Source organism: Coregonus clupeaformis, chromosome 26, assembly GCF_020615455.1.
Source record: "Coregonus clupeaformis isolate EN_2021a chromosome 26, ASM2061545v1, whole genome shotgun sequence".
Lineage (NCBI taxonomy): Eukaryota > Metazoa > Chordata > Actinopteri > Salmoniformes > Salmonidae > Coregonus > Coregonus clupeaformis.
This window is the reverse complement of record NC_059217.1, coordinates 47707360-47732884: the sequence shown is the minus strand read 5'-3', so window position 1 is coordinate 47732884 and position 25525 is coordinate 47707360. Positions and strand designations below refer to the sequence as shown.

General features: G+C 44.7%; 2 protein-coding genes across 3 annotated transcripts in view; both read right to left on the bottom strand.

The window, feature by feature from the left end:
• The window catches only part of cd151 (CD151 molecule), a 39945-nt gene extending 25584 nt beyond the window's left edge, over positions 1-14361 (bottom strand). For both annotated transcript variants that reach the window (XM_041849864.2, XM_045207689.1), the window contains exons 1-2: positions 14214-14361; positions 4169-4253 (exon numbers count right to left, since the gene is read on the bottom strand). In XM_041849864.2, coding sequence (XP_041705798.2) covers positions 4169-4252 — 84 coding nt within the window. In that variant the 5' untranslated portion in view covers position 4253; positions 14214-14361. The remainder of the gene's footprint in view (positions 1-4168; positions 4254-14213) is intronic.
• Positions 14362-17143: 2782 nt separating this feature from the next.
• The window catches only part of cracr2b (calcium release activated channel regulator 2B), a 34846-nt gene continuing 26464 nt past the window's right edge, over positions 17144-25525 (bottom strand). The window contains exons 15-18 of the mRNA XM_041849863.2: positions 24629-24743; positions 20171-20278; positions 18644-18720; positions 17144-17349 (exon numbers count right to left, since the gene is read on the bottom strand). Of these exons, the coding sequence (XP_041705797.2) occupies positions 17250-17349; positions 18644-18720; positions 20171-20278; positions 24629-24743 (400 nt within the window). The 3' untranslated portion in view covers positions 17144-17249. The remainder of the gene's footprint in view (positions 17350-18643; positions 18721-20170; positions 20279-24628; positions 24744-25525) is intronic.

The following is a 25525-nucleotide window of genomic DNA, read 5'->3' as shown; positions in this document are numbered from 1 at the left end:
CCAGAAGAGAAGGTTAAAGGTCAATAGTAGATAGACAGACAGGCAGACTCACCCAGAAGAGAAGGTTAAAGGTCAATAGTAGATAGACAGACAGACAGGCAGACTCACCCAGAAGAGAAGGTTAAAGGTTAATAGTAGATAGACAGACAGGCAGACTCACCCAGAAGAGAAGGTTAAAAGTCAATAGTAGATAGACAGACAGACAGGCAGACTCACCCAGAAGAGAATGTTAAAGGTCAATAGTAGATAGACAGACAGGCATACTCACCCAGAAGAGAAGGTTAAAGGTTAATAGTAGATAGACAGACAGGCAGACTCACCCAGAAGAGAAGGTTAAAGGTCAATAGTAGATAGATAGACAGGCAGACTCACCCAGAAGAGAAGGTTAAAGGTCAATAGTAGATAGACAGACAGACAGGCAGACTCACCCAGAAGAGAAGGTTAAAGGTCAATAGTAGATAGACAGACAGACAGGCAGACTCACCCAGAAGAGAAGGTTAAAGGTTAATAGTAGATAGACAGACAGACAGGCAGACTCACCCAGAAGAGAAGGTTAAAGGTCAATAGTAGATAGACAGACAGGCAGACTCACCCAGAAGAGAAGGTTAAAGGTCAATAGTAGATAGACAGACAGACAGGCAGACTCACCCAGAAGAGAAGGTTAAAGGTTAATAGTAGATAGACAGACAGACAGGCAGACTCACCCAGAAGAGAAGGTTAAAGGTCAATAGTAGATAGACAGACAGACAGGCAGACTCACCCAGAAGAGAAGGTTAAAGGTTAATAGTAGATAGACAGACAGGCAGACTCACCCAGAAGAGAAGGTTAAAGGTCAATAGTAGATAGACAGACAGACAGGCAGACTCACCCAGAAGAGAAGGTTAAAGGTCAATAGTAGATAGATAGACAGGCAGACTCACCCAGAAGAGAAGGTTAAAGGTTAATAGTAGATAGACAGACAGACAGGCAGACTCACCCAGAAGAGAAGGTTAAAGGTCAATAGTAGATAGACAGACAGGCAGACTCACCCAGAAGAGAAGGTTAAAGGTCAATAGTAGATAGACAGACAGGCAGACTCACCCAGAAGAGAAGGTTAAAGGTTAATAGTAGATAGATAGACAGGCAGACTCACCCAGAAGAGAAGGTTAAAGGTCAATAGTAGATAGACAGACAGACAGGCAGACTCACCCAGAAGAGAAGGTTAAAGGTTAATAGTAGATAGACAGACAGACAGGCAGACTCACCCAGAAGAGAAGGTTAAAGGTCAATAGTAGATAGACAGACAGACTCACCCAGAAGAGAAGGTTAAAGGTCAATAGTAGATAGACAGACAGGCAGACTCACCCAGAAGAGAAGGTTAAAGGTTAATAGTAGATAGATAGACAGGCAGACTCACCCAGAAGAGAAGGTTAAAGGTCAATAGTAGATAGACAGACAGACAGGCAGACTCACCCAGAAGAGAAGGTTAAAGGTTAATAGTAGATAGACAGACAGACAGGCAGACTCACCCAGAAGAGAAGGTTAAAGGTCAATAGTAGATAGACAGACAGACTCACCCAGAAGAGAAGGTTAAAGGTCAATAGTAGATAGACAGACAGGCAGACTCACCCAGAAGAGAAGGTTAAAGGTCAATAGTAGATAGACAGACAGGCAGACTCACCCAGAAGAGAAGGTTAAAGGTCAATAGTAGATAGACAGACAGACAGGCAGACTCACCCAGAAGAGAAGGTTAAAGGTTAATAGTAGATAGACAGACAGACAGGCAGACTCACCCAGAAGAGAAGGTTAAAGGTCAATAGTAGATAGACAGAGAGACTCACCCAGAAGATAAGGTTAAAGGTCAATAGTAGATAGACAGACAGGCAGACTCACCCAGAAGAGAAGGTTAAAGGTCAATAGTAGATAGACAGACAGGCAGACTCACCCAGAAGAGAAGGTTAAAGGTCAATAGTAGATAGACAGACAGACAGGCAGACTCACCCAGAAGAGAAGGTTAAAGGTTAATAGTAGATAGACAGACAGGCAGACTCACCCAGAAGAGAAGGTTAAAAGTCAATAGTAGATAGACAGACAGACAGGCAGACTCACCCAGAAGAGAATGTTAAAGGTCAATAGTAGATAGACAGACAGGCATACTCACCCAGAAGAGAAGGTTAAAGGTTAATAGTAGATAGACAGACAGGCAGACTCACCCAGAAGAGAAGGTTAAAGGTCAATAGTAGATAGATAGACAGGCAGACTCACCCAGAAGAGAAGGTTAAAGGTCAACAGTAGATAGACAGACAGACAGGCAGACTCACCCAGAAGAGAAGGTTAAAGGTCAATAGTAGATAGACAGATAGACAGGCAGACTCACCCAGAAGAGAAGGTTAAAGGTTAATAGTAGATAGACAGACAGACAGGCAGACTCACCCAGAAGAGAAGGTTAAAGGTCAATAGTAGATAGACAGACAGGCAGACTCACCCAGAAGAGAAGGTTAAAGGTCAATAGTAGATAGACAGACAGACAGGCAGACTCACCCAGAAGAGAAGGTTAAAGGTTAATAGTAGATAGACAGACAGACAGGCAGACTCACCCAGAAGAGAAGGTTAAAGGTCAATAGTAGATAGACAGACAGGCAGACTCACCCAGAAGAGAAGGTTAAAGGTCAATAGTAGATAGACAGACAGGCAGACTCACCCAGAAGAGAAGGTTAAAGGTTAATAGTAGATAGATAGACAGGCAGACTCACCCAGAAGAGAAGGTTAAAGGTCAATAGTAGATAGACAGACAGACAGGCAGACTCACCCAGAAGAGAAGGTTAAAGGTTAATAGTAGATAGACAGACAGACAGGCAGACTCACCCAGAAGAGAAGGTTAAAGGTCAATAGTAGATAGACAGACAGGCAGACTCACCCAGAAGAGAAGGTTAAAGGTCAATAGTAGATAGACAGACAGGCAGACTCACCCAGAAGAGAAGGTTAAAGGTCAATAGTAGATAGACAGACAGGCAGACTCACCCAGAAGAGAAGGTTAAAGGTCAATAGTAGATAGACAGACAGACAGGCAGACTCACCCAGAAGAGAAGGTTAAAGGTTAATAGTAGATAGACAGACAGGCAGACTCACCCAGAAGAGAAGGTTAAAAGTCAATAGTATATAGACAGACAGACAGGCAGACTCACCCAGAAGAGAATGTTAAAGGTCAATAGTAGATAGACAGACAGGCATACTCTACCAGAAGAGAAGGTTAAAGGTTAATAGTAGATAGACAGACAGGCAGACTCACCCAGAAGAGAAGGTTAAAGGTCAATAGTAGATAGATAGACAGGCAGACTCACCCAGAAGAGAAGGTTAAAGGTCAATAGTAGATAGACAGACAGACAGGCAGACTCACCCAGAAGAGAAGGTTAAAGGTCAATAGTAGATAGACAGACAGACAGGCAGACTCACCCAGAAGAGAAGGTTAAAGGTCAATAGTAGATAGACAGACAGACTCACCCAGAAGAGAAGGTTAAAGGTCAATAGTAGATAGATAGACAGGCAGACTCACCCAGAAGAGAATGTTAAAGGTCAATAGTAGATAGACAGACAGGCAGACTCACCCAGAAGAGAAGGTTAAAGGTCAATAGTAGATAGATAGACAGGCAGACTCACCCAGAAGAGAAGGTTAAAGGTCAATAGTAGATAGATAGACAGGCAGACTCACCCAGAAGAGAAGGTTAAAGGTCAATAGTAGATAGACAGACAGACAGGCAGACTCACCCAGAAGAGAAGGTTAAAGGTCAATAGTAGATAGACAGACAGACAGGCAGACTCACCCAGAAGAGAAGGTTAAAGGTCAATAGTAGATAGACAGACAGACTCACCCAGAAGAGAAGGTTAAAGGTCAATAGTAGATAGATAGACAGGCAGACTCACCCAGAAGAGAATGTTAAAGGTCAATAGTAGATAGACAGACAGGCAGACTCACCCAGAAGAGAAGGTTAAAGGTCAATAGTAGATAGATAGACAGGCAGACTCACCCAGAAGAGAAGGTTAAAGGTCAATAGTAGATAGATAGACAGGCAGACTCACCCAGAAGAGAAGGTTAAAGGTCAATAGTAGATAGACAGACAGACAGGCAGACTCACCCAGAAGAGAAGGTTAAAGGTCAATAGTAGATAGACAGACAGACAGGCAGACTCACCCAGAAGAGAAGGTTAAAGGTCAATAGTAGATATTTCAGACAAATCATCCCACTTGTGTTTGTTTTCTCGTCATATGCCTCCATCCTGAAAACAAGTGAACATACATGTACAAGTATTACTTTTACGATTGGTCTATTTAATATCTATTATTTGTAAGTTTGGTCTTTTGGTAAATATAATTTATACTGAACAAAAATATAAACTCAACATGCAACAATTTCAAAGATTATTCCTGAGTTACAGTTCGTATAAGGAAATCAGTCAATTGAAATAAATTAATTAGGCCCAGATACCTTTAAAAAAAAAAGGTAGGGGTGTGGATCAGAAAACCAGTCAGTATCTGGTGTGACCACCATTTGCTTCATGCAGCGCGACACATCTCCTTCGCATAGAGTTGATCAGGCTGTTGATTGTGGCCTGTGGAAGGTTGTCCCACTCCTCTTCAATGGCTGTGTGAAGTTGCTGGACTTTGGTGGGAACTGGAACACGCTGTCGTACACGTCAATCCAGAGCATCCCAAACATGCTCAATGGGTGACATGTCTGGTGAGTATGCAGGCCATGGGAGAACTGGGACACTTTCAGCTTCCAGGAATTATGTACAGATCCTTTCTACCTGGGGGCCGTGCATTGTCATGCTGAAGCATGAGGTGATGGCGGCAGATGAATGGCACGACAATGGGCCTCAGGATCTCGTCACGGTATCTCTGTGCATTGAACTGCCATCGATAAAATGCAATTGTGTTTGTTGTCCGTAGCTTATGCCTGCCCATACCATAACCCCACCGCCACCATGGAGCACTCTGTTCATAACGTTGACATCGCCCACTCGACGCCATACACGTGGTCTGCGGTTGTGATGCCAATTGGATGTATTGCCAAATTCTCTAAAACAACGTTGGAGGCGGCTTATGGTAGATAACTGAACATTCAATTCTCTGGCAACAGCTCTGGTGGACATTCCTGCAGTCAGCATGCCAATTGCACACTCCCTCAAAACTGTAGACATCTGTGGCATTGTGTTGTGTGACAAAACTGCACATTTTTATTGTCCCCAGCACAAGGTGCACCTGTGTAATGATCACGCTGTTTAATCAGCTTCTTGATATGCCACACCTGTCAGGTGGATGGATTATACAGTGGGGGAAAAAAGTATTTAGTCAGCCACCAATTGTGCAAGTTCTCCCACTTAAAAAGATGAGAGAGGCCTGTAATTTTCATCATAGGTACACGTCAACTATGACAGACAAAATGAGAAAAAAAAAACCAGAAAATCACATTGTAGGATTTTTAATGAATTTATTTGCAAATTATGGTGGAAAATAAGTATTTGGTCACCTACAAACAAGCAAGATTTCTGACTCTCACAGACCTGTAACTTCTTCTTTAAGAGGCTCCTCTGTCCTCCACTCGTTACCTGTATTAATGGCACCTGTTTGAACTTGTTATCAGTATAAAAGACACCTGTCCACAACCTCAAACAGTCACACTCCAATCTCCACTATGGCCAAGACCAAAGAGCTGTCAAAGGACACCAGAAACAAAATTGTAGACCTGCACCAGGCTGGGAAGACTGAATCTGCAATAGGTAAGCAGCTTGGTTTGAAGAAATCAACTGTGGAGCAATTATTAGGAAATGGAAGACATACAAGACCACTGATAATCTCCCTAGATCTGGGGCTCCACACAAGATCTCACCCCGTAGGGACAAAATGATCACAAGAACGGTGAGCAAAAATCCCAGAACCACACGGGGGGACCTAGTGAATGACCTGCAGAGAGCTGGGACCAAAGTAACAAAGCCTACCATCAGTAACACACTACGCCGCCAGGGATTGAAATCCTGCAGTGCCAGACGTGTCCCCCTGCTTAAGCCAGTACATGTCCAGGCCCGTCTGAAGTTTGCCAGAGTGCATTTGGATGATCCAGAAGAGGATTGGGAGAATGTCATATGGTCAGATGAAACCAAAATAGAACTTTTTGGTAAAAACTCAACTCGTCGTGTTTGGAGGACAAAGAATGCTGAGTTGCATCCAAAGAACACCATACCTACTGTGAAGCATGGGGTTGGAAACATCATGCTTTGGGGCTGTTTTTCTGCAAAGGGACCAGGATGACTGATCCGTGTAAAGGAAAGAATGAATGGGGCCATGTATCGTGAGATTTTGAGTGAAAACCTCCTTCCATCAACAAGGGCATTGAAGATGAAACGTGGCTGGGTCTTTCAGCATGACAATGATCCCAAACACACTGCCCGGGCAACAAAGGAGTGGCTTTGTAAGAAGCATTTCAAGGTCCTGGAGTGGCCTAGCCGGTCTCCAGATCTCAACCCCATAGAAAATCTTTGGAGGGAGTTGAAAGTCCGTGTTGCCCAGCGACAGCCCCAAAACATCACTGCTCTAGAGGAGATCTGCATGGAGGAATGGGCCAAAATAGTAGCAACAGTGTGTGAAAACCTTGTGAAGACTTACAGAAAAGGTTTGACCTGTGTCATTGCCAACAAAGGGTATATAACAAAGTATTGAGAAACTTTTGTTATTGACCAAATACTTATTTTCCACCATAATTTGCAAATAAATTCATTAAAAATCCTACAATGTGATTTTCTGGATTTTTTTTCTCATTTTGTCTGTCATAGTTGACGTGTACCTATGATGAAAATTACAGGCCTCTCTCATCTTTTTAAGTGGGAGAACTTGCACAATTGGTGACTGACTAAATACTTTTTTCCCCCACTGTATTGGCAAAGGAGAAATGCTCACTAACAGGGATGTAAACAAAATTGTACACAAAATTTGAGAAAAATAAGCTTTTCGTGCTTTATGAAACATTTCGGGGATCTTTTATTTCAGCTCAAGAAACACGGGACCAACACTTTACACGTTGCACTTATATTTTTTGTTCACTTCTGCAGCTAGTCTCCCTATGAAGACAGGTTGCCTCCCACATAAAACAAAAATATTGTCCTAGGTCTGGGATTACAGAGACTACAGCCACGGAACAGATTTATAGGCTATGATCACCAGTTGCGACGACCTGTCATTCAGGGCAGGTGTTTTTTCTTTAGTCCCACCTGTTAAGCTAAAAATAAATAACATGCCTGTTTTATTTTGGCATAAATACGGGTCACATGTCAGTTTGCAAACAATGTCCCCAAAAAAACCTTTGAGTAAATAAAGTAGTGTGTAAACATGGTCTTAGGAAGCGTGCACACCACCCACCGCTTCCAAGTATTTGTAAGTCGCTCTGGATAAGAGCGTCTGCTAAATGACGTAAATGTAAGTATATTACTCGCTAATGTTCAGTCTCTGGATAATAAAGTTGACGAGCTCAGGGCGAGGGTTTCTGACCAGAGAGACAATCAGGGATTGTAACGTAGTCTGTTTCACGGGCAACTTTATATCATAAATATAATTATTTATACAGTGGGGGGAAAAAAGTATTTAGTCAGCCACCAATTGTGCAAGTTCTCCCACTTAAAAAGAAGAGGGAGGCCTGTAATTTTCATCATAGGTACACGTCAACTATGACAGACAAATTGAGGGGAAAAAATCCAGAAAATCACATTGTAGGATTTTTTATGAATTTATTTGCAAATTATGGTGGAAAATAAGTATTTGGTCACCTACAAACAAGCAAGATTTCTGGCTCTCACAGACCTGTAACTTCTTCTTTAAGAGGCTCCTCTGTCCTCCACTCGTTACCTGTATTAATGGCACCTGTTTGAACTTGTTATCAGTATAAAAGACACCTGTCCACAACCTCAAACAGTCACACTCCAAACTCCACTATGGCCAAGACCAAAGAGCTGTCAAAGGACACCAGAAACAAAATTGTAGACCTGCACCAGGCTGGGAAGACTGACTCTGCAATAGGTAAGCAGCTTGGTTTGAAGAAATCAACTGTGGGAGCAATTATTAGGAAATGGAAGACATACAAGACCACTGATAATCTCCCTCGATCTGGGGCTCCACGCAAGATCTCACCCCGCGGGGTCAAAATGATCACAAGAACGGTGAGCAAAAATCCCAGAACCACACGGGGGAACTAGTGAATGACCTGCAGAGAGCTGGGACCAAAGTAACAAAGCCTGCCATTAGTAACACACTTCGCCGCCAGGGACTCAAATCCTGCAGTGCGAGACGTGTCCCCCTGCTTAAGCCAGTACATGTCCAGGCCCGTCTGAAGTTTGCTAGAGTGCATTTAGATGATCCAGAAGAGGATTGGGAGAATGTCATATGGAACCAAAATATAACTTTTTGGTAAAAACTCAACTCGTCGTGTTTGGAGGACAAAGAATGCTGAGTTGCATCCAAAGAACACCATACCTACTGTGAAGCATGGGGGTGGAAACATCATGCTTTGGGGCTGTTTTTCTGCAAAGGGACCAGGACCACTGATCTCTGTAAAGGAAAGAATGAATGGGGCCATGTATCGTGAGATTTTGAGTGAAAACCTCCTTCCATCAGCAAGGGCATTGAAGATGAAACGTGGCTGGGTCTTTCAGCATGACAATGATCCCAAACACACCGCCCGGGCAACGAAGGAGTGGCTTCGTAAGAACCATTTCAAGGTCCTGGAGTGGCCTAGCCAATCTCCAGATCTTAACCCCATAGAAAATCTTTGGAGGGAGTTGAAAGTCCGTGTTGCCCAGCGACAGCCCCAAAACATCACTGCTCTAGAGGAGATCTGCATGGAGGAATGGGCCAAAATACCAGCAACAGTGTGTGAAAACCTTGTGAAGACTTACAGAAAACGTTTGACCTGTGTCATTGCCAACAAAGGGTATATAACAAAGTATTGAGAAACTTTTGTTATTGACCAAATACTTATTTTCCACCATAATTTGCAAATAAATTCATAACAAATCCTACAATGTGATTTTCTGGATTTTTTACCTCCCTAACCTCACCAACCTCCCTAACCTCCCCAAGCTGCCTAACCTCCCCAACCTCCCTAACCTCCCTAAGCTGCCTAACCTCCCCAACCTCCCTAACCTCCCTAAGCTGTCTAACCTCCCCAACTTCCCTAACCTCCAACCTCCCTAACCTCCCCAACCTCCCCAACCTCCCTAACCTCCCTAAGCTCCCTAATCTCCCTAACCTCCCCAACCTGCCTAACCTCCCTAATCTCCCTAACCTCCCCAACCTCCCTAACCTCCCTAAGCTCCCTAACCTCCCCAACCTCCCCATCTCCCTAACCTCCCCAACCTGCCTAACCTCCCTAAGCTCCCTAAGCTCCCTAACCTCCCCAACCTGCCCAACCTCCCCAAGCTGCCTAACCTCCCTAACCTCCCTAAGCTCCCTAACCTCCCCCAACCTCCCCAACCTCCCCCAACCTCCCTAATCTCCCCAAGCTGCCTAACCTCCCTAACCTCCCCAACCTCCCCAACCTCCCCAAGCTGCCTAACCTCCCCAACCTCCCTAACCTCCCTAACCTCCCCAACCTCCCTAACCTCCCTAACCTCCCTAACCTCCAACCTCCCTAACCTCCCTAACCTCCAACCTCCCTAACCTCCCTAACCTCCAACCTCCCTAACCTCCCAAACCTCCAACCTCCCTAACCTCCCTAACCTCCCTAACCTCCAACCTCCCTAACCTCCCTAACCTCCAACCTCCCTAACCTCCCTAACCTCCAACCTCCCTAACCTCCCTAACCTCCCTAACCTCCAACCTCCCTAACCTCCAACCTCCCTAACCTCCAACCTCCCTAACCTCCCTAACCTCCAACCTCCCTAACCTCCCTAACCTCCAACCTCCCTAACCTCCAACCTCCCTAACCTCCCCAAGCTGCCTAACCTCCCCAACCTCCCTAACCTCCCTAACCTCCAACCTCCCTAACCTCCCTAAGCTGCCTAACCTCCCCAACCTCCCTAACCTCCCTAACCTCCCTAACCTCCCCAACCTCCCTAACCTCCCTAACCTCCCTAACCTCCCTAACCTCCCTAACCTCCAACCTCCCTAACCTCCCTAACCTCCAACCTCCCTAACCTCCCAAACCTCCAACCTCCCTAACCTCCCTAACCTCCCTAACCTCCAACCTCCCTAACCTCCCTAACCTCCAACCTCCCTAACCTCCCTAACCTCCAACCTCCCTAACCTCCCTAACCTCCCTAACCTCCAACCTCCCTAACCTCCAACCTCCCTAACCTCCAACCTCCTAACCTCCCTAACCTCCAACCTCCTAACCTCCCTAACCTCCAACCTCCCTAACCTCCAACCTCCCTAACCTCCCCAAGCTGCCTAACCTCCCCAACCTCCCTAACCTCCCTAACCTCCAACCTCCCTAACCTCCCTAAGCTGCCTAACCTCCCCAACCTCCCTAACCTCCCTAAGCTGCCTAACCCCCCCAACCTCCCTAACCTCCCTAACCTCCCCAAGCATGAGAGAGTAAGCCTATATTTCTGTAACTACATGACACACTGAGGGCAGCAACACACCAGCGTCTTACTTTAGTTGCACTAGTTGCCTTCATCAAGGGAAGTCAACCAATAATTTATGGGGCATGTACCACAGTTGTAAATATATTTTTGAGACAATTTACACTACCGGTCAAAAGTTTTAGATCACCCACTCATTTAATGGATTTCTTTATTTTTACTATTTTCTACATTGTATAATAATAGTGAAGACATCAAAACTATGAAATAACATATATGGAATCATGTAGTAACCACAAAAAGTGTTAAAGAACTCAAAATATATTTAATTTTTTGAGATTCTTCAAATAGCCACCCTTTGCCTTGATGACAGCTTTGCACACTCTTGGCATTCTCTCAACCAGCTTCACCTGGAATGCTTTTCCAACAGTCTTGAAGGAGTTCCCACATATGCTGAGCACTTTATGGCTGCTTTTCCTTCACTCTGCCGTCCAACTCATCCCAATCCATTTCAATTTGGTTGAGGTCGGGGGATTGTGGAGGCCAGGTCATCTGATGCAGCACTCCATCACTCTCCTTCTTGTTAAAATAGCCCTTACACAGCCTGGAGGTGTGTTGTGTAATTGTCCTGTTGAAAAACAAATGATAGTCCCACTAAGCGCAAACCAGATGGGATGGCGTATCGCTGCATAATGCTGTGGTAGCCATGCTGGTTAAGTGTGCCTTGAATTCTAAATAAATCACAGACAGTGTCATCAGCAAAGCACCCCCACACCATAACACCACCTCCTCCATGATTTATGGTGGGAAATACACATGCAGAGATCATCCGTTCACCCACACCGCGTCTCACAAAGACACGGCGGTTGGAACCAGAAATCTCCAATTTGGACTCCAGACCAAAGGACAAATTTCCACCGGTATAATGTCCATTGCTCGTGTTTCTTGGCCCAAGCAAGTCTCTTCTTCTTATTGGTGTCCTTTAGTAGTGGTTTCTTTGCATAAATTCAACCACGAAGGCCTGATTCACACAGTCTCCTCTGAACAGTTGATTTTGATATGTGTCTGTTACTTGAACTCTGTGAAGCATTTATTTGGGCTGCAATTTCTGAGGCTGGTAACTCTAATGAACTTATCCTCTGCAGCAGAGGTAACTCTGGGTCTTCCATTCCTGTGGTGGTCCTCATGAGAGCCAGTTTCATCATAGCGCTTGATGGTTTTTGCGACTGCACTTGAAGAAACTTTCAAAGTTCTTGAAATGTTCCGTACTGACTGACCTTCATGTCTTAAAGTAATGATGGACTGTCGTTTCTCTTTGCATATTTGTGCTGTTGTTGCCATAATATGGACTTGGTCTTTTACCAAATAGGGCTATCTTCTGTATACCCCCTCTACCTTGTCACAACACAACTGATTGGCTCAAATGCATTAAGAAGGAAAGAAATTCCACAAATTAACTTTTAAGAAGGCACACCTGTTAATTGAAATGCATTCCAGGTGACTACCTCATGAAGCTGGTTGAGAGAATGCCAATAGTGTGTAAAGCTGTCATCAAGGCAAAGGGTGGCTATTTGAAGAATCTCAAATATAAAATATATTTTGATTTGTTTAACACTTTTTTGGTTACTACATGATTCCGTATGTGTTATTTCTAAATGTTGATGTCTTCACTATTATTCTACAATGTAGAAAAAAAAAAAAAAAAAACTTGAATGAGTAGGTGTTCTAAACCTGACCGGTAGTGTATGTCTTGTCATATTAGCTTTTTAGAATGATATTATCATAAAAAAATAAAATAAAAATTTAGTCTTAAAGTATTAAATTAAACTAAGAATAGCAACTGTTACAATCAAATGAAGTAAAACTAAACTACTGCTGCTGAAACCTATACTCTGGGGGAAGAGGAGAAAATACCCTTTTACAATGACCAGTCAGTCTCACATGCCGAGGAGACAGCAGACAGACAGATATATAGACAGACAGACAGGTTGTCTGTCTCCTGTCTCAGGAAGTACACCCGGTCTCTCCTCATTGCAAAAAAGAAAAGATGAAACTCTGTGAACAACAGGAACTACTATATCCAGGTACTGGTGCTGACAGGAACAACTAGATCCAGGTACTGGTGCTGACAGGAACAACTAGATCCAGGTACTGGTGCTGACAGGAACAACTAGATCCAGGTACTGGTGCTGACAGGAACTACTAGATCCAAAAAACAAGTGTACAAACTGCACACAAGAAAAGACAGTGGACTGATCGCCTGTCTTGGACTAGTGTGAGGTTTGGACGCTTGATCTTTCTTCGGCAGCGGTTCACTAAGTCAGATAGGTTGTGCCAGCTTAGAGATAGCAATGGTTCGCTAAGTCAGATAGGTTGTGCCAGCTTAGAGATAGCAATGGTTCACTAAGTCAGATAGGTTGTGCCAGCTTAGAGATAGCAATGGTTCACTAAGTCAGATAGGTTGTGCCAGCTTAGAGATAGCAATGGTTCACTAAGTCAGATAGGTTGTGCCAGCTTAGAGATAGCAATGGTTCACTACGTCAGATAGGTTGTGCCAGCTTAGAGATAGCAATGGTTCACTAAGTCAGATAGGTTGTGCCAGCTTAGAGATAGCAATGGTTCACTAAGTCAGATAGGTTGTGCCAGCTTAAAGATAGCAATGGTTCACTAAGTCAGATAGGTTGTGCCAGCTTAGAGATAGCAATGGTTCACTAAGTCAGATAGGTTGTGCCAGCTTAGAGATAGCAATGGTTCAGTAAGTCAGATAGGTTGTGCCAGCTTAGAGATAGCAATGGTTCACTAAGTCAGATAGGTTGTGCCAGCTTAGAGATAGCAATATCGGGGCATTGACAGACATCAGCTAGCGTCACTCCCGAGTGGCGCAGTGCTAACTGTGCCACTAGAGATCCTGGTTCGAATCCAGGCTCTGTCGCAGCCGGCCGCGACCGGGAGACTCATGGGCGGCGCACAATTGGCCCAGGGTAGGGGAGGGAATGGCTGGCAGGGATGTTGCTCAGTTGATAGAGCATGGCGTTTGCAACGCCAGGGTTGTGGGTTCGATTCCCACGGGGGGCCAGTATAAAAAAATATGTATTCACTAACTGTAAGTTGCTCTGGATAAGAGCGTCTGCTAAATGACTAAAATGTCAACAAGTTGTCAGTCAATGTGTATACTCCTGCTCAAATGATCAAAACAACGTAGTCATATTATCAGAGGAGATGAAACGCCAAACACGTCCTATAATTGTCTCAACAGGGTTTGTGGCTAACTTCAACTGTAAACCTCAGTCAAAACAATATCCCTTCACACTTCACTAAGTCACATCATGTAACTTTAAACCACCCTGATGTCATGGGAAACTGTCCCTGTGAGTAGAAATAGGCACACTGTATCAAGCCATCTCTGAACTGCACACATAATAACTGCACTATACTGCTCTGCACTCTGTTCTTCTTTCTGCATATAGATATTTATATATTGACACTGTAAATGTGTATATCCGCTGTATATTTCTAAATCCACTTCTCATTCTCCTACTGCTCTCTCCAGCAGCACGTAACATTCTGAGTGTGTTCTCTATTACTAGCAGCACCGTATCACGTCACATTCACTAAAATGTACTTGGTGAATAATGGTGATTCTGAAGTACAAGTGAAGAATCCTACCTGCACTCAAGCTGCGAATCCTCCTCACCCCTCCGGATGCAACAGTCTTACCAGAGACTGTGAAATGTTCCACTCTACTCCACTGTTACCCTGGTACTGTCTTGTCTGTCTGTCTGTGAAGGGTGAAGGTTATGTGCAACAGGCTGAGCTCTCAGCTGACACTCTGATATAAGCTCCTGCTCTGCCATGCCTTTAAACGTCCCCTTTTAGCTGAGAGGTAAGACAAGCAGACCGCTGAGAGGTAAAACAAGCAGACCGCTGAGAGGTAAGACAAGCAGACAGCAGAGAGGTTAGACAAGCAGACAGAGAGAGGTTAGACAAGCAGACAGCAGAGAGGTAAGACAAGCAGACAGCAGAGAGGTAAGACAAGCAGACAGCAGAGAGGTAAGACAAGCAGACAGAGGTAAGACAAGCAGACAGCAGAGAGGTAAGACAAGCAGACAGCTGAGAGGTAAAACAAGCAGACAGAGGTAAGACAAGCAGACAGCAGAGAGGTAAAACAAGCAGACAGCTGAGAGGTAAGACAAGCAGACATCAGAGAGGTAAGACAAGCAGACAGCTGAGAGGTAAGACAAGCAGACATCAGAGAGGTAAGACAAGCAGACAGCTGAGAGGTTAGACAAGCAGACAGCTGAGAGGTAAGACAAGCAGACATCAGAGAGGTAAGACAAGCAGACATCCGAGAGGTAAGACAAGCAGACAGCTGAGAGGTAAGACAAGCAGACATCAGAGAGGTAAGACAAGCAGACAGCAGAGAGGTAAGACAAGCAGACAGCTGAGAGGTAAAACAAGCAGACATCAGAGAGGTAAGACAAGCAGACAGCTGAGAGGTTAGACAAGCAGACAGCTGAGAGGTAAGACAAGCAGACATCAGAGAGGTAAGACAAGCAGACATCAGAGAGGTAAGACAAGCAGACAGCTGAGAGGTAAGACAAGCAGACATCAGAGAGGTAAGACAAGCAGACAGCTGATAGGTAAGACAAGCAGACAGCTGAGAGGTTAGACAAGCAGACATCAGAGAGGTAAGACAAGCAGACATCAGAGAGGTAAGACAAGCAGACAGGTAAGACAAGCAGACAGCTGATAGGTAAGCAGAAACAGACAGCAGAGAGGTAAGCAGACACAGACAGATCACAGGCTAAGAAAAGAGCATGGCTGCCACCTGCAGGCTGTTCAGTGTACATGACTTATTGGTCAATAGTTGCCAAACACAATATCATAATGAAGAACACAGAGGCTGAAGTGAAGACATTTGATGCAGAAGTACAGAGGATGTATAATCCCAGGAGTTACCAATAACTGTCTTTATTGGTATCACAATACACAACAACACTATTTACATATTTACATAGACAATGTTGTATCAGTCTATATAATACTTTACAGTAAACATATTTACATAGACAATGTTGCAGCTTTCTATATAATACTTTACAGTAAACATATTTACATAGACAATGTTGTATCAGTCTATATAATACTTTACAGTAAACATATTTACATAGACAATGTTGTATCAGTCTATATAATACTTTACAGTAAACATATTTACATAGACAATGTTGCAGCTTTCTATATAATACTTTACAGTAAACATATTTACATAGACAATGTTGTATCAGTCTATATAATACTTTACAGTAAACATATTTACATAGACAATGTTGTATCAGTCTATATAATACTTTACAGCAAACATATTTACATAGACAATGTTGCAGCTTTCTATATAATACTTTACAGTAAACATATTTACATAGACAATATTGTAGCAGTCTATATAATACATGACAGAAAACCTGTTCAGAACTGTTGATGTATTTACTGTATATGAAGAATACAAAAAAAATACAGTCCAGTCATGTGTGTAACAGTGTCTTGCAGGCCCACACACACAGAGGTGAAGATGGGTATTTTAAAGTGCTTAGGTTAAAGGGTATCGTAACCTAATCTCACTGTTCCACTGTTCCACACACGCGTTGCTAGATCAGCTTTGGACCATGGATGAGTCCCTCGTGTTTCCTGTCAGAAGTAGAAAGAGGGCTCTGGATGGATAGAACCCGTTTTTAGCATGGATGTTGCCATTGAAGGGCTTCCGCCATTTTAAAGTAGTCCCTTGGGTGGGGATTCCTGTGCTTTGAGAGTGATCAGTCAATGATCAGAGCATTAACCTTCTTTTTCAAATTGGGTTGCCTATAACGTTTTTTATGGCTTTTTAGCTATATTACTGCCATCTACAGGCCACAATAAACGAATGCATCCCCCCCGCCGCTAAATAAAATGGTTCAGAACACCAGCACTGCAGGTAGCGGTAAATCACCAATATTATACTGAACAAAAAAATAAAAACGCAACATGAAACAATTTCAACGATTTTACTGAGTCATCGTCTGATTCATTTTCATCAGATGTCCGGGCGGCTGGTCTCAGACGATCCCGCAGGTGAAGAGAGACAGAGAGAGAGAGAGAGAGAGTGAGAGAGTGAGAGAGAAAGAGAGAGAGAGAGAGAGAGAGAAAGAGGGAGAGAGAAAGAAAGGGAGAGAGGGCGAGAGAGAGAGAGAGAGAGAGAGAGAGGGTGAGAGAGAGAGAGAGTTAGAGAGAGACAGAGACAGAGAGAGAGTGAGAGGGTGAGAGAGAAAGAGAGAGTGAGAGAGTGAGAGAGAGAGAGGGAGAGAGGGAGAGAGAAAGAAAGGGAGAGAGGGCGAGAGAGAGAGAGAGAGAGAGAGAGAGAGAGAGAAAGAGAGAGAAAGAGAGAGAGAGAGAGAATCCGGATGTGGAGGTCCTGGGCTGGCGTTGTTACTCGTGGTCTGCGGTTGTGAGGCCGGTTGGACGTACTGCCAAATTCTCTAAAAACGGCTTATGTTTATATTTTTGTTCAGCTTTAACGCTTTTTTTTTTTTTACAAAAAAAGAAGAAGAAAATTGACCCCTTTTAAAATGGAGATAGTCCTCAATGGCGTTGTTGCCCATGATGTCACAACAGCCATGATGTCACAGATACAAAGAGAATCCCTCTTTCTGGCTCTATGTTCCTCTCCTACTTGCAGCAGGTCTTCCTGTTGTCTCCGTTGGAGGAGTGGTCAGCTGACAGACGGAGAGTCTCCTCACACTGCTGATCCTGCTGGGCCGATAACATCCTATACAGAGATGAAATGGGAGAGATGTTTTCGTGAAGCTGATCTTTTTCGCAAAAAAACGATCACAGACTTTTAAACTGATCACTGGGCTGAGAGAGACTACAATCAGAAAGGTCAATGTAAACCTGTGGAGTTAATGCTGCCTGTGTGTGGAGTTAATGCTGTCTCTGTGTGTGGAGTTAATGCTGTCTCTGTGTGTGGAGTTAATGCTGCCTGTGTGTGGAGTTAATGCTGTCTCTGTGTGTGGAGTTAATGCTGTCTGTGTGTGGAGTTAATGCTGTCTGTGTGTGGAGTTAATGCTGTCTCTGTGTGTGGAGTTAATGCTGTCTGTGTGTAATGCTGCCTGTGTGTGGAGTTAATGCTGTCTGTGTGTGGAGTTAATGCTGCCTGTGTGTGGAGTTAATGCTGTCTGTGTGTGGAGTTAATGCTGCCTGTGTGTGGAGTTAATGCTGCCTGTGTGTGGAGTTAATGCTGCCTGTGTGTGGAGTTAATGCTGCCTGTGTGTGGAGTTAATGCTGCCTGTGTGTAATGCTGTCTGTGTGTGGAGTTAATACTGTCTGTGTGGAGTTAATGCTGCCTGTGTGTGGAGTTAATGCTGCCTGTGTGTGGAGTTAATGCTGCCTGTGTGTAATGCTGTCTGTGTGTAATGCTGTCTGTGTGTGGAGTTAATGCTGCCTGTGTGTGGAGTTAATGCTGTCTGTGTGTGGAGTTAATGCTGTCTGTGTGTGGAGTTAATGCTGCCTGTGTGTGGAGTTAATGCTGCCTGTGTGTGGAGTTAATGCTGCCTGTGTGTGGAGTTAATGCTGCCTGTGTGTGGAGTTAATGCTGTCTGTGTGTGGAGTTAATGCTGCCTTGCAGCGGGCAGATGATTTTGCTGTCACCACCATGGACATAGAAAGAGCACTTATCTTTGTGTCTGTGCCATTATGGCGTCCCTGACAGCATGGGCAGCGCCATTGAGGTTAGCTATCTCCATTTTAAATTTTGTGTTTGAAAAAAAGCATAAAGCTACTATTGGTGATTTATCGCCGCCTGCAGTGCTGGAATCCTGAACCAAATGTTCTGTGTAATTCATTTATGGTGGCTAGATGGCTGTGATATATAGCTTAAAGCCATTTATCAAGCAATTAATGACGCTGGGTGTCAAGTAAAGTGTTACCGACTTTAGTCTAATGTTGTCTATGGTGGAGGTGCACTGAGATGTTGTTATACATACCATGCCAGCTGTAATGTTATCCATACCATGCCAGCTGTAATGTTATCCATACCATGCCAGCAGTAATGTTATACATACCATGCCAGCTGTGTCATCAGTTCCTCTATGTTGTATCCACTCCTAGCGCTACATTCATAGAACACTGCCTTGTCCTGCTGTAGAGAACACACAACACGAAACAACATCACGCCACGCTACACTACAGTACACCACACTACACTACACTACGCTACGCTACACTACGCTACACTACAGTACGCTACACTACACTACGCCACACTACAGTACGCTACACTACAGTACGCTACACTACAGTACGCTACACTACAGTACGCTACACCACAGTACGCTACACTACAGTACGCTACACTACAGTACGCTACACCACGCTACACTACAGTACGCCACACTACAGTACGCTACACTACAGTACGCTACACTACAGTACGCTACACCACGCTACACCACGCTATACTACAGTACGCCACACTACAGTACGCTACACTACAGTACGCTACACTACAGTACGCTACACCACGCTACACTACAGTACGCTACACTACAGTACGCTACACTACAGTATGCTCGCCACGCTACACTACGCTACACTACAGTACGCTACACTACAGTACGCTACACTACAGTACGCTACACTACAGTACGCTACACTACGCTACACTACACTACAGTACGCTACACTACGCTACACTACGCTACACTACACTACAGTACGCTACACTACAGTACACCACACTACAGTACGCTACACTACAGTACGCTACACTACAGTACACCACACTACACTACGCTACGCTACAGTACACCACACTACACTACGCTACGCTACACTACAGTACGCTACACTACAGTACGCTACACCACACTACACTACACTACAGTACGCTACACTACAGTACGCTACACTACAGTACGCTACAGTATGCTATACTACAGTACGCTACACTACAGTATGCTACACCACGCTACACTACAGTATGCTACACTACAGTACGCTACACTACAGTACACCACACTACAGTACGCTACACTACAGTACGCTACACTACAGTACGCTACACTACAGTACGCTACACTACAGTACACTACACTACAGTACGCTACACCACGCTACACTACAGTACGCTACACTCACGCTACACTACAGTCCGCTACACCACGCTACACTACAGTACGCTACACTACAGTACGCTACACTACAGTACGCTACACTACAGTACGCTACACTACAGTACGCTACACTACAGTACACTACAGTACGCTACACTACACTACACTACACTACAGTACGCTACACTACGCTACACTACAGTACGCTACACTACAGTACGCTACACTACAGTACGCTACACTATGTTAGACATTTCAACAGACATGTTCAGACTGAACTACCTGACATTACTAAACATAGAAGTAAATAGTAGTACACATAGTAAACTAAACTAAACATAAAGTCCATAGTAGTTCAATAGTAGTACACATAGTAAACTAAACTAAATATAGAAGTACATAGTAGTTATAGTAGTACAAACAACCTCAGCCATTAGAAGTCCTGAAGGCTCATCAGTCATCAGAATATAATCTTACCTCAGCCAATCGCTGTCCCTCTCTGGTGGTAACCTCCCTCTTCTGAGCTTCTGATAAGTCCATTTTGTTCCCCAGCAGCATCAGGACCGCCCCCTCAGACATCCTCTCCTAGTACAGAAGAGAAGCAGGTTAATATCATAGACATATTGCATCATTAACAGGTTACTATCATGGACATACATATATAATTAATTAACAGGTTACTATCATAGACATATTGTATATATACAGTACCAGTCAAAAGCTTGGACACACCTACTCATTCCAGGGTTATTCTTTATTTTTACTATTTTCTACATTGTAGAATAATAGCGAAGACATCAAAACTATGAAATAACACGTATGGAATCATGCAGTAACCAAAAAAGTGATAAACAAATCAAAATATATTTTAGATTTTAGATTCTTCAAAGTAGCCACCCTTTGCCTTGATGACAGCTTTGCACACTCTTGGCATTCTCTCAACCAGCTTCATGAGGTAGTCACCTGGAATGCTTTTCCAACAGTCTTGAAGGAGTTCCCACATATGCTGAGCACTTGTTGGCTGCTTTTCCTTCACTCTGCGGTCCAACTCATCCCAAACCATCTCAATTGGGTTGAGGTCGGGTGATTGGAGGCCAGGTCATCTGATGCAGCACTCCATCACTCTCCTTCTTGGTCAAATAGCCCTTACACAGCCTGGAGGTGTGTTTTGGGTCATTGTCCTGTTGAAAAACAAATGATAGTCCCACTAAGTACAAAACAGGTGTATCGCTGCAGAATGCTGTGGTAGCCATGCTGGTTAAGAGTGTGCCTTGAATTCTAAATAAATCACTGACAGTGTCACCAGCAAAGCACCCCCACACCTCCTCCTCCATGCTTCACGGTGGGAACCACACATGCAGAGATCATCCGTTCACCTACTCTGCGTCTCACAAAGAAACAGCGGTTGGAACCAAAAATCGGAAATTTCGACTCATCAGACCAAAGGACACATTTCCACCGGTCTAATGTCCATTGCTCGTGTTTCTTGGCCCAAGCAAGTCTCTTCTTCTTATTGGTGTTCTTTAGTAGTGGTTTCTTTGCAGCAATTTGACCATGAAGGCCTGATTCACGCAGTCCCCTCTGAACAGTTGATGTTGAGATGTGTCTGTTACTTGAACTATGTGAAGCATTTATTTGGGATGCAATCTGAGGTGCAGTTAAATGCCAATTTCTGAGGCTGGTAACTCTAATGAACTTATCCTCTGCAGCAGAGGTATTTATGGGTCTTCCATTCCTGTGGCGGTCCTCATGAGAGCCAGTTTCATCATAGCGCTTGATGTTTTTTGCGACTGCACTTGAAGAAACATTCATGTTCCGTATTGACTGACCTTCATGTCTTAAAGTAATGACGGACTGTCGTTTCTCTTTCTCTCCTCTCCTTGTTCAAGTGCTGGATAGTCAACGACTAGGATCCGGGACAATCACACACATCACAGCACCACTCACTCTCACCGTGGAATTCACACATCAAGAAAGCATTCCCTCCCTCATCACTGACTGGGCACCTGAATTGGGGAAGACCTGCTTTTCCTTTCCCTGTGGTTCCACGTCGGTTGAGAGTCCTGTGGTTGACCTTCAGCCCAACATCCCAGAGGTATACCAGTAATCTTTGGGAGGTTTTTTCCAAAACCCGCGCCACCTCGTGGCCGCATCTACCCTCTGTCGGTGGCTGAAACCAAGGCTATGGAGGAGTACATCCAGGAAGCGCCCCAGCAGGTCCACCTCCCCTGCGTCGGAAGGCTTCTTCTTCGTGGCCAAGAAAGACAGAGGGTTGCACCCGCGCATCGATTACAGAAAATCTGAATTCCATCACCACGAAGTACAGCTACCTTCTCCCGTTGGTGCCGGTTACAATCTAACAACTCTGACGGGGCCAAGTTTTTTACCAAGTTGGACCTGCGTAGTGCCTACAATTTGATCCGCATCCGGGAGGGAGATGAATGGAAGATGGCCTTCAGCACGATGTCTGGTCACTGCGAGTACTTGGAGATGCCTTTTGGATTAGCCAATGCGCCGTCAATGTTCCAGGCATTTGTCAACGAGGTGTTCCTGGGACATGCTTGGACGCCAGGTGGGTCGTGTATATCGACGACATCCTGGTCTACTCGGCTACCTTGGAGGATCACATCGCTCACGTCCGAGTAGTCCTGGAACGCCTCCTGGCCAACCACCTGTATGTCAAAGCGGAGAAGTGGCAAATTCCATCAGGAGGATGTCTCCTTTTTGGGTTACCAAGATCGGCCCGCAAGGAGTCACGATGGATGAGAGGAAGGTGGATGCTGTAAGGTCATGGCCAGTCCCAACCACCGTAAAGGGGTTCCAACGTTTTTTTGGGATTTTCCAACTTCTACCGCCAATTCATTAAGAACTTTAGATTGATCGCCTCTCCTCTCACTTCTCTCCTCAAGGGTGGTCCCCGCCTACCTTCCGCCTACCGAAGGGTTGTTTCACCTCCACCCCGTTGCTCAAACATCCAGATTCTACGCTGCCCCTCGTGGTGGAAGCGGACGCTTCAGAAGTAGGTGTGGGGGCTGTCCTGTCCCAACGTCAAGGTAATCCACAGAAATTGTATCCCATCCTCTAAAAAGCTGTCTCCTGCAGAGAGGAACTATGATGTTGGTAAACGGGAGCTCCTGGCGGTGAAGTTGGCTTTAGAGGAGTGGAGACACTGGGTGGAGGGCGCCACGGACCCGTTCCTCATCCTCACCGACCATCGGAACCTGGAGTACATACGGGAGGGCGACTGAACAAGCCAGGTAGGCCCTTTTCTTCACCAGATTCGATTTCACGCTGACATATCGCCCAGGTTAAAAACAAATCAAAGCCGACGCCCGGTCCCATCTCTACGATTCGGGAGAGGTTCCTGTCTTGAGTGCTTGACAGCTGTCACTTGTTATGTCAACTCCTGTTCCATATGTGCCCAATCCAAATCCCCCCGGAATGCTCCAGCAGGGAAACTTCCCATGCCTCAGCGTTCCTGGTCTCCTCTGTCCATTGACTTTGTCACTGATCTCCCCTCTTCTGATGGTTTTACCACCATTTTGGTGATAGTGGACAGATTCTCTAAATCAAGCCGTTTCATCCCTCTCTCTGGTCTCCTTAACGCTATCCAGGTAGCTGAGGCACTGTTCCAGCAGGTCCTGAAGATATCATCTCCGACTGTGGCCTTCAATTCACGTCACGTGTATGGATGGCCTTCATGGAGAAGCTGGAGTTCACGGTCAGCCTTACTTCCGGGTACCGGACACAGTCTAACAGGCAGGTGGAGAGGATGAACCAGGAGCTGGGGAGGTTCCTGAGGAGCCACTGCCAGGACCGGCAGGGGGAATGGGCCCGATTCCTTCCCTGGGCTGAATAAGCCCAGAATTCATTGCGACACTCCTCCACCGGGCTAACTCCCTTCCAGTGTGTTCTGGGTTATCAGCCAGCCCTGGCTCCGTGGACTCCGAGCCAGACCGAAGCTCCTGCGGTGGATGAGTGGTTCAGGCGCGCAGAAGAGGTATGGAACGATGCCCATGTGAGACTCCAGCGCGCCGTCCGCCGCCAGGGTCTACTCCCTCTCTGGCACTCAACATCACCGGTCTACTAACCACCTGTCCTGGCAACCCACCTTTACGCACACCTGGCAACCCATCATTACGCACACCTACGTCTCATCATCAGTCACACCTGGACTTTACTTTACATTACTACTTTCATTACTTACCATTTACCTAGCACTCTGTTTTGTCAGTCACCAGGTAATATTGTTTGTGTTTCCATGTCAGACGCTTCTCTTGTTTTGTATTGTTCCATGTTCGTTGTTATTAAACTCACTAACTGCACCTGCTTCCTGACTCCCTGCGTCTACCTTACAGTATCAAAAATATGCAAAAATAGAGAAAATTAGAAAGGGGGCAAATAGTTTTTCACGGCACTGTACATATACAGCATATATAATTAACAGGTTACTATCACAGATATATTACCTCATTAACAGGTTACTATCACAGACATACATATATTATTAATTAACAGGTTACTATCAGACATATTCTATAATTGCTTACTATACTTTGACTTCATTAAATATCAAACTGAAAAAAAAACTTACATATCTTCCACTATAGTAAACCACTCATTCACCTGCATAAATGCCATAAAGTGCCAAAAGGACTTGTCATACAGTATGTATATATTTCCCAACAACCTGTCACATGATGGGGGTTGTATGCAAAATTATATTGCCCAACAACCTGTCACATGATGGGGGTTGTATGCAAAATTATATTGCCCAACAACCTGTCACATGATGGGGGTTGTATGCAAAATTATATTGCCCAACAACCTGTCACATGATGGGGGTTGTATGCAAAATACTTCCAATAATTTATTTGCATGTCAAAACACCATAACATCGTAAAGCCCCGCCCCTTCACCTGTCCATCCACTCACTTGCACAAGGTCCATCCACTCTCTGACCGCGGAGAAGGAGGCGGAGTCAGTGATGTCATACATGGTGAGGATTCCATCCGCCTTGCGATAGTACTGCTGGGTGATGCTGCGGAACCTTGGACAAGAGGGAGGACTAATTTACCACACACACACAGACCAGTGGCGGTTGGTGCCATTTAAGATGAGGGAGGATGATTCTTTTTTTAATGAGCATGGCCTTATTTCTATTACAGCATATTGGATGACTGTCATTCATATTCCATTCACCCAGCTCAATGTAACATCGATAGGTTTAGGATACTACATGATACTCTAATGTTCCCTATACCCATCATGAGGGTCCTACAACCTAGCTTATGAATGAAAGTTTACAACGTAGGTGCACAAGCCAAGAGAAATGTGAGTTATCAAGGTGACAGTGACACATTCAATACCGCCTTGCGCACTCTTGCCTGCATCTAGTTGATCTAGGGTGTAATCATTAGTCCAACAGTTGCAAACTAGAGTTTCTATTGGACAAATTCAGGTATGTTTATCCCGTTTCGTTCCGTTTGCTTCCGTTTAAGAAATGTTTTTCAACAGAATCTACAGAATGAATACACCCCTGATCACACGCAAACACAGTTCAATTTTATAGCAGCCACATACAAACAGCATGATCCCTTTAATCATTGTATAATTACTGCTCGCATCTACGTGCTCTCCTCCCCTCACCTTTTCCCTTTGCTTGTGGACTTCAGTGCACAACATTTTACATTTTTTACATTTTTAGTCATTTAGCAGATGCTCTCATCCAGAGCGACTTACAGGAGCAATTAGGGTTATGTGCCTTGCTCAAGGGCACGTCGACAGATTTTTCACCTAGTCGGCTCGGGGATTAGAACCAGCGACCTTTCG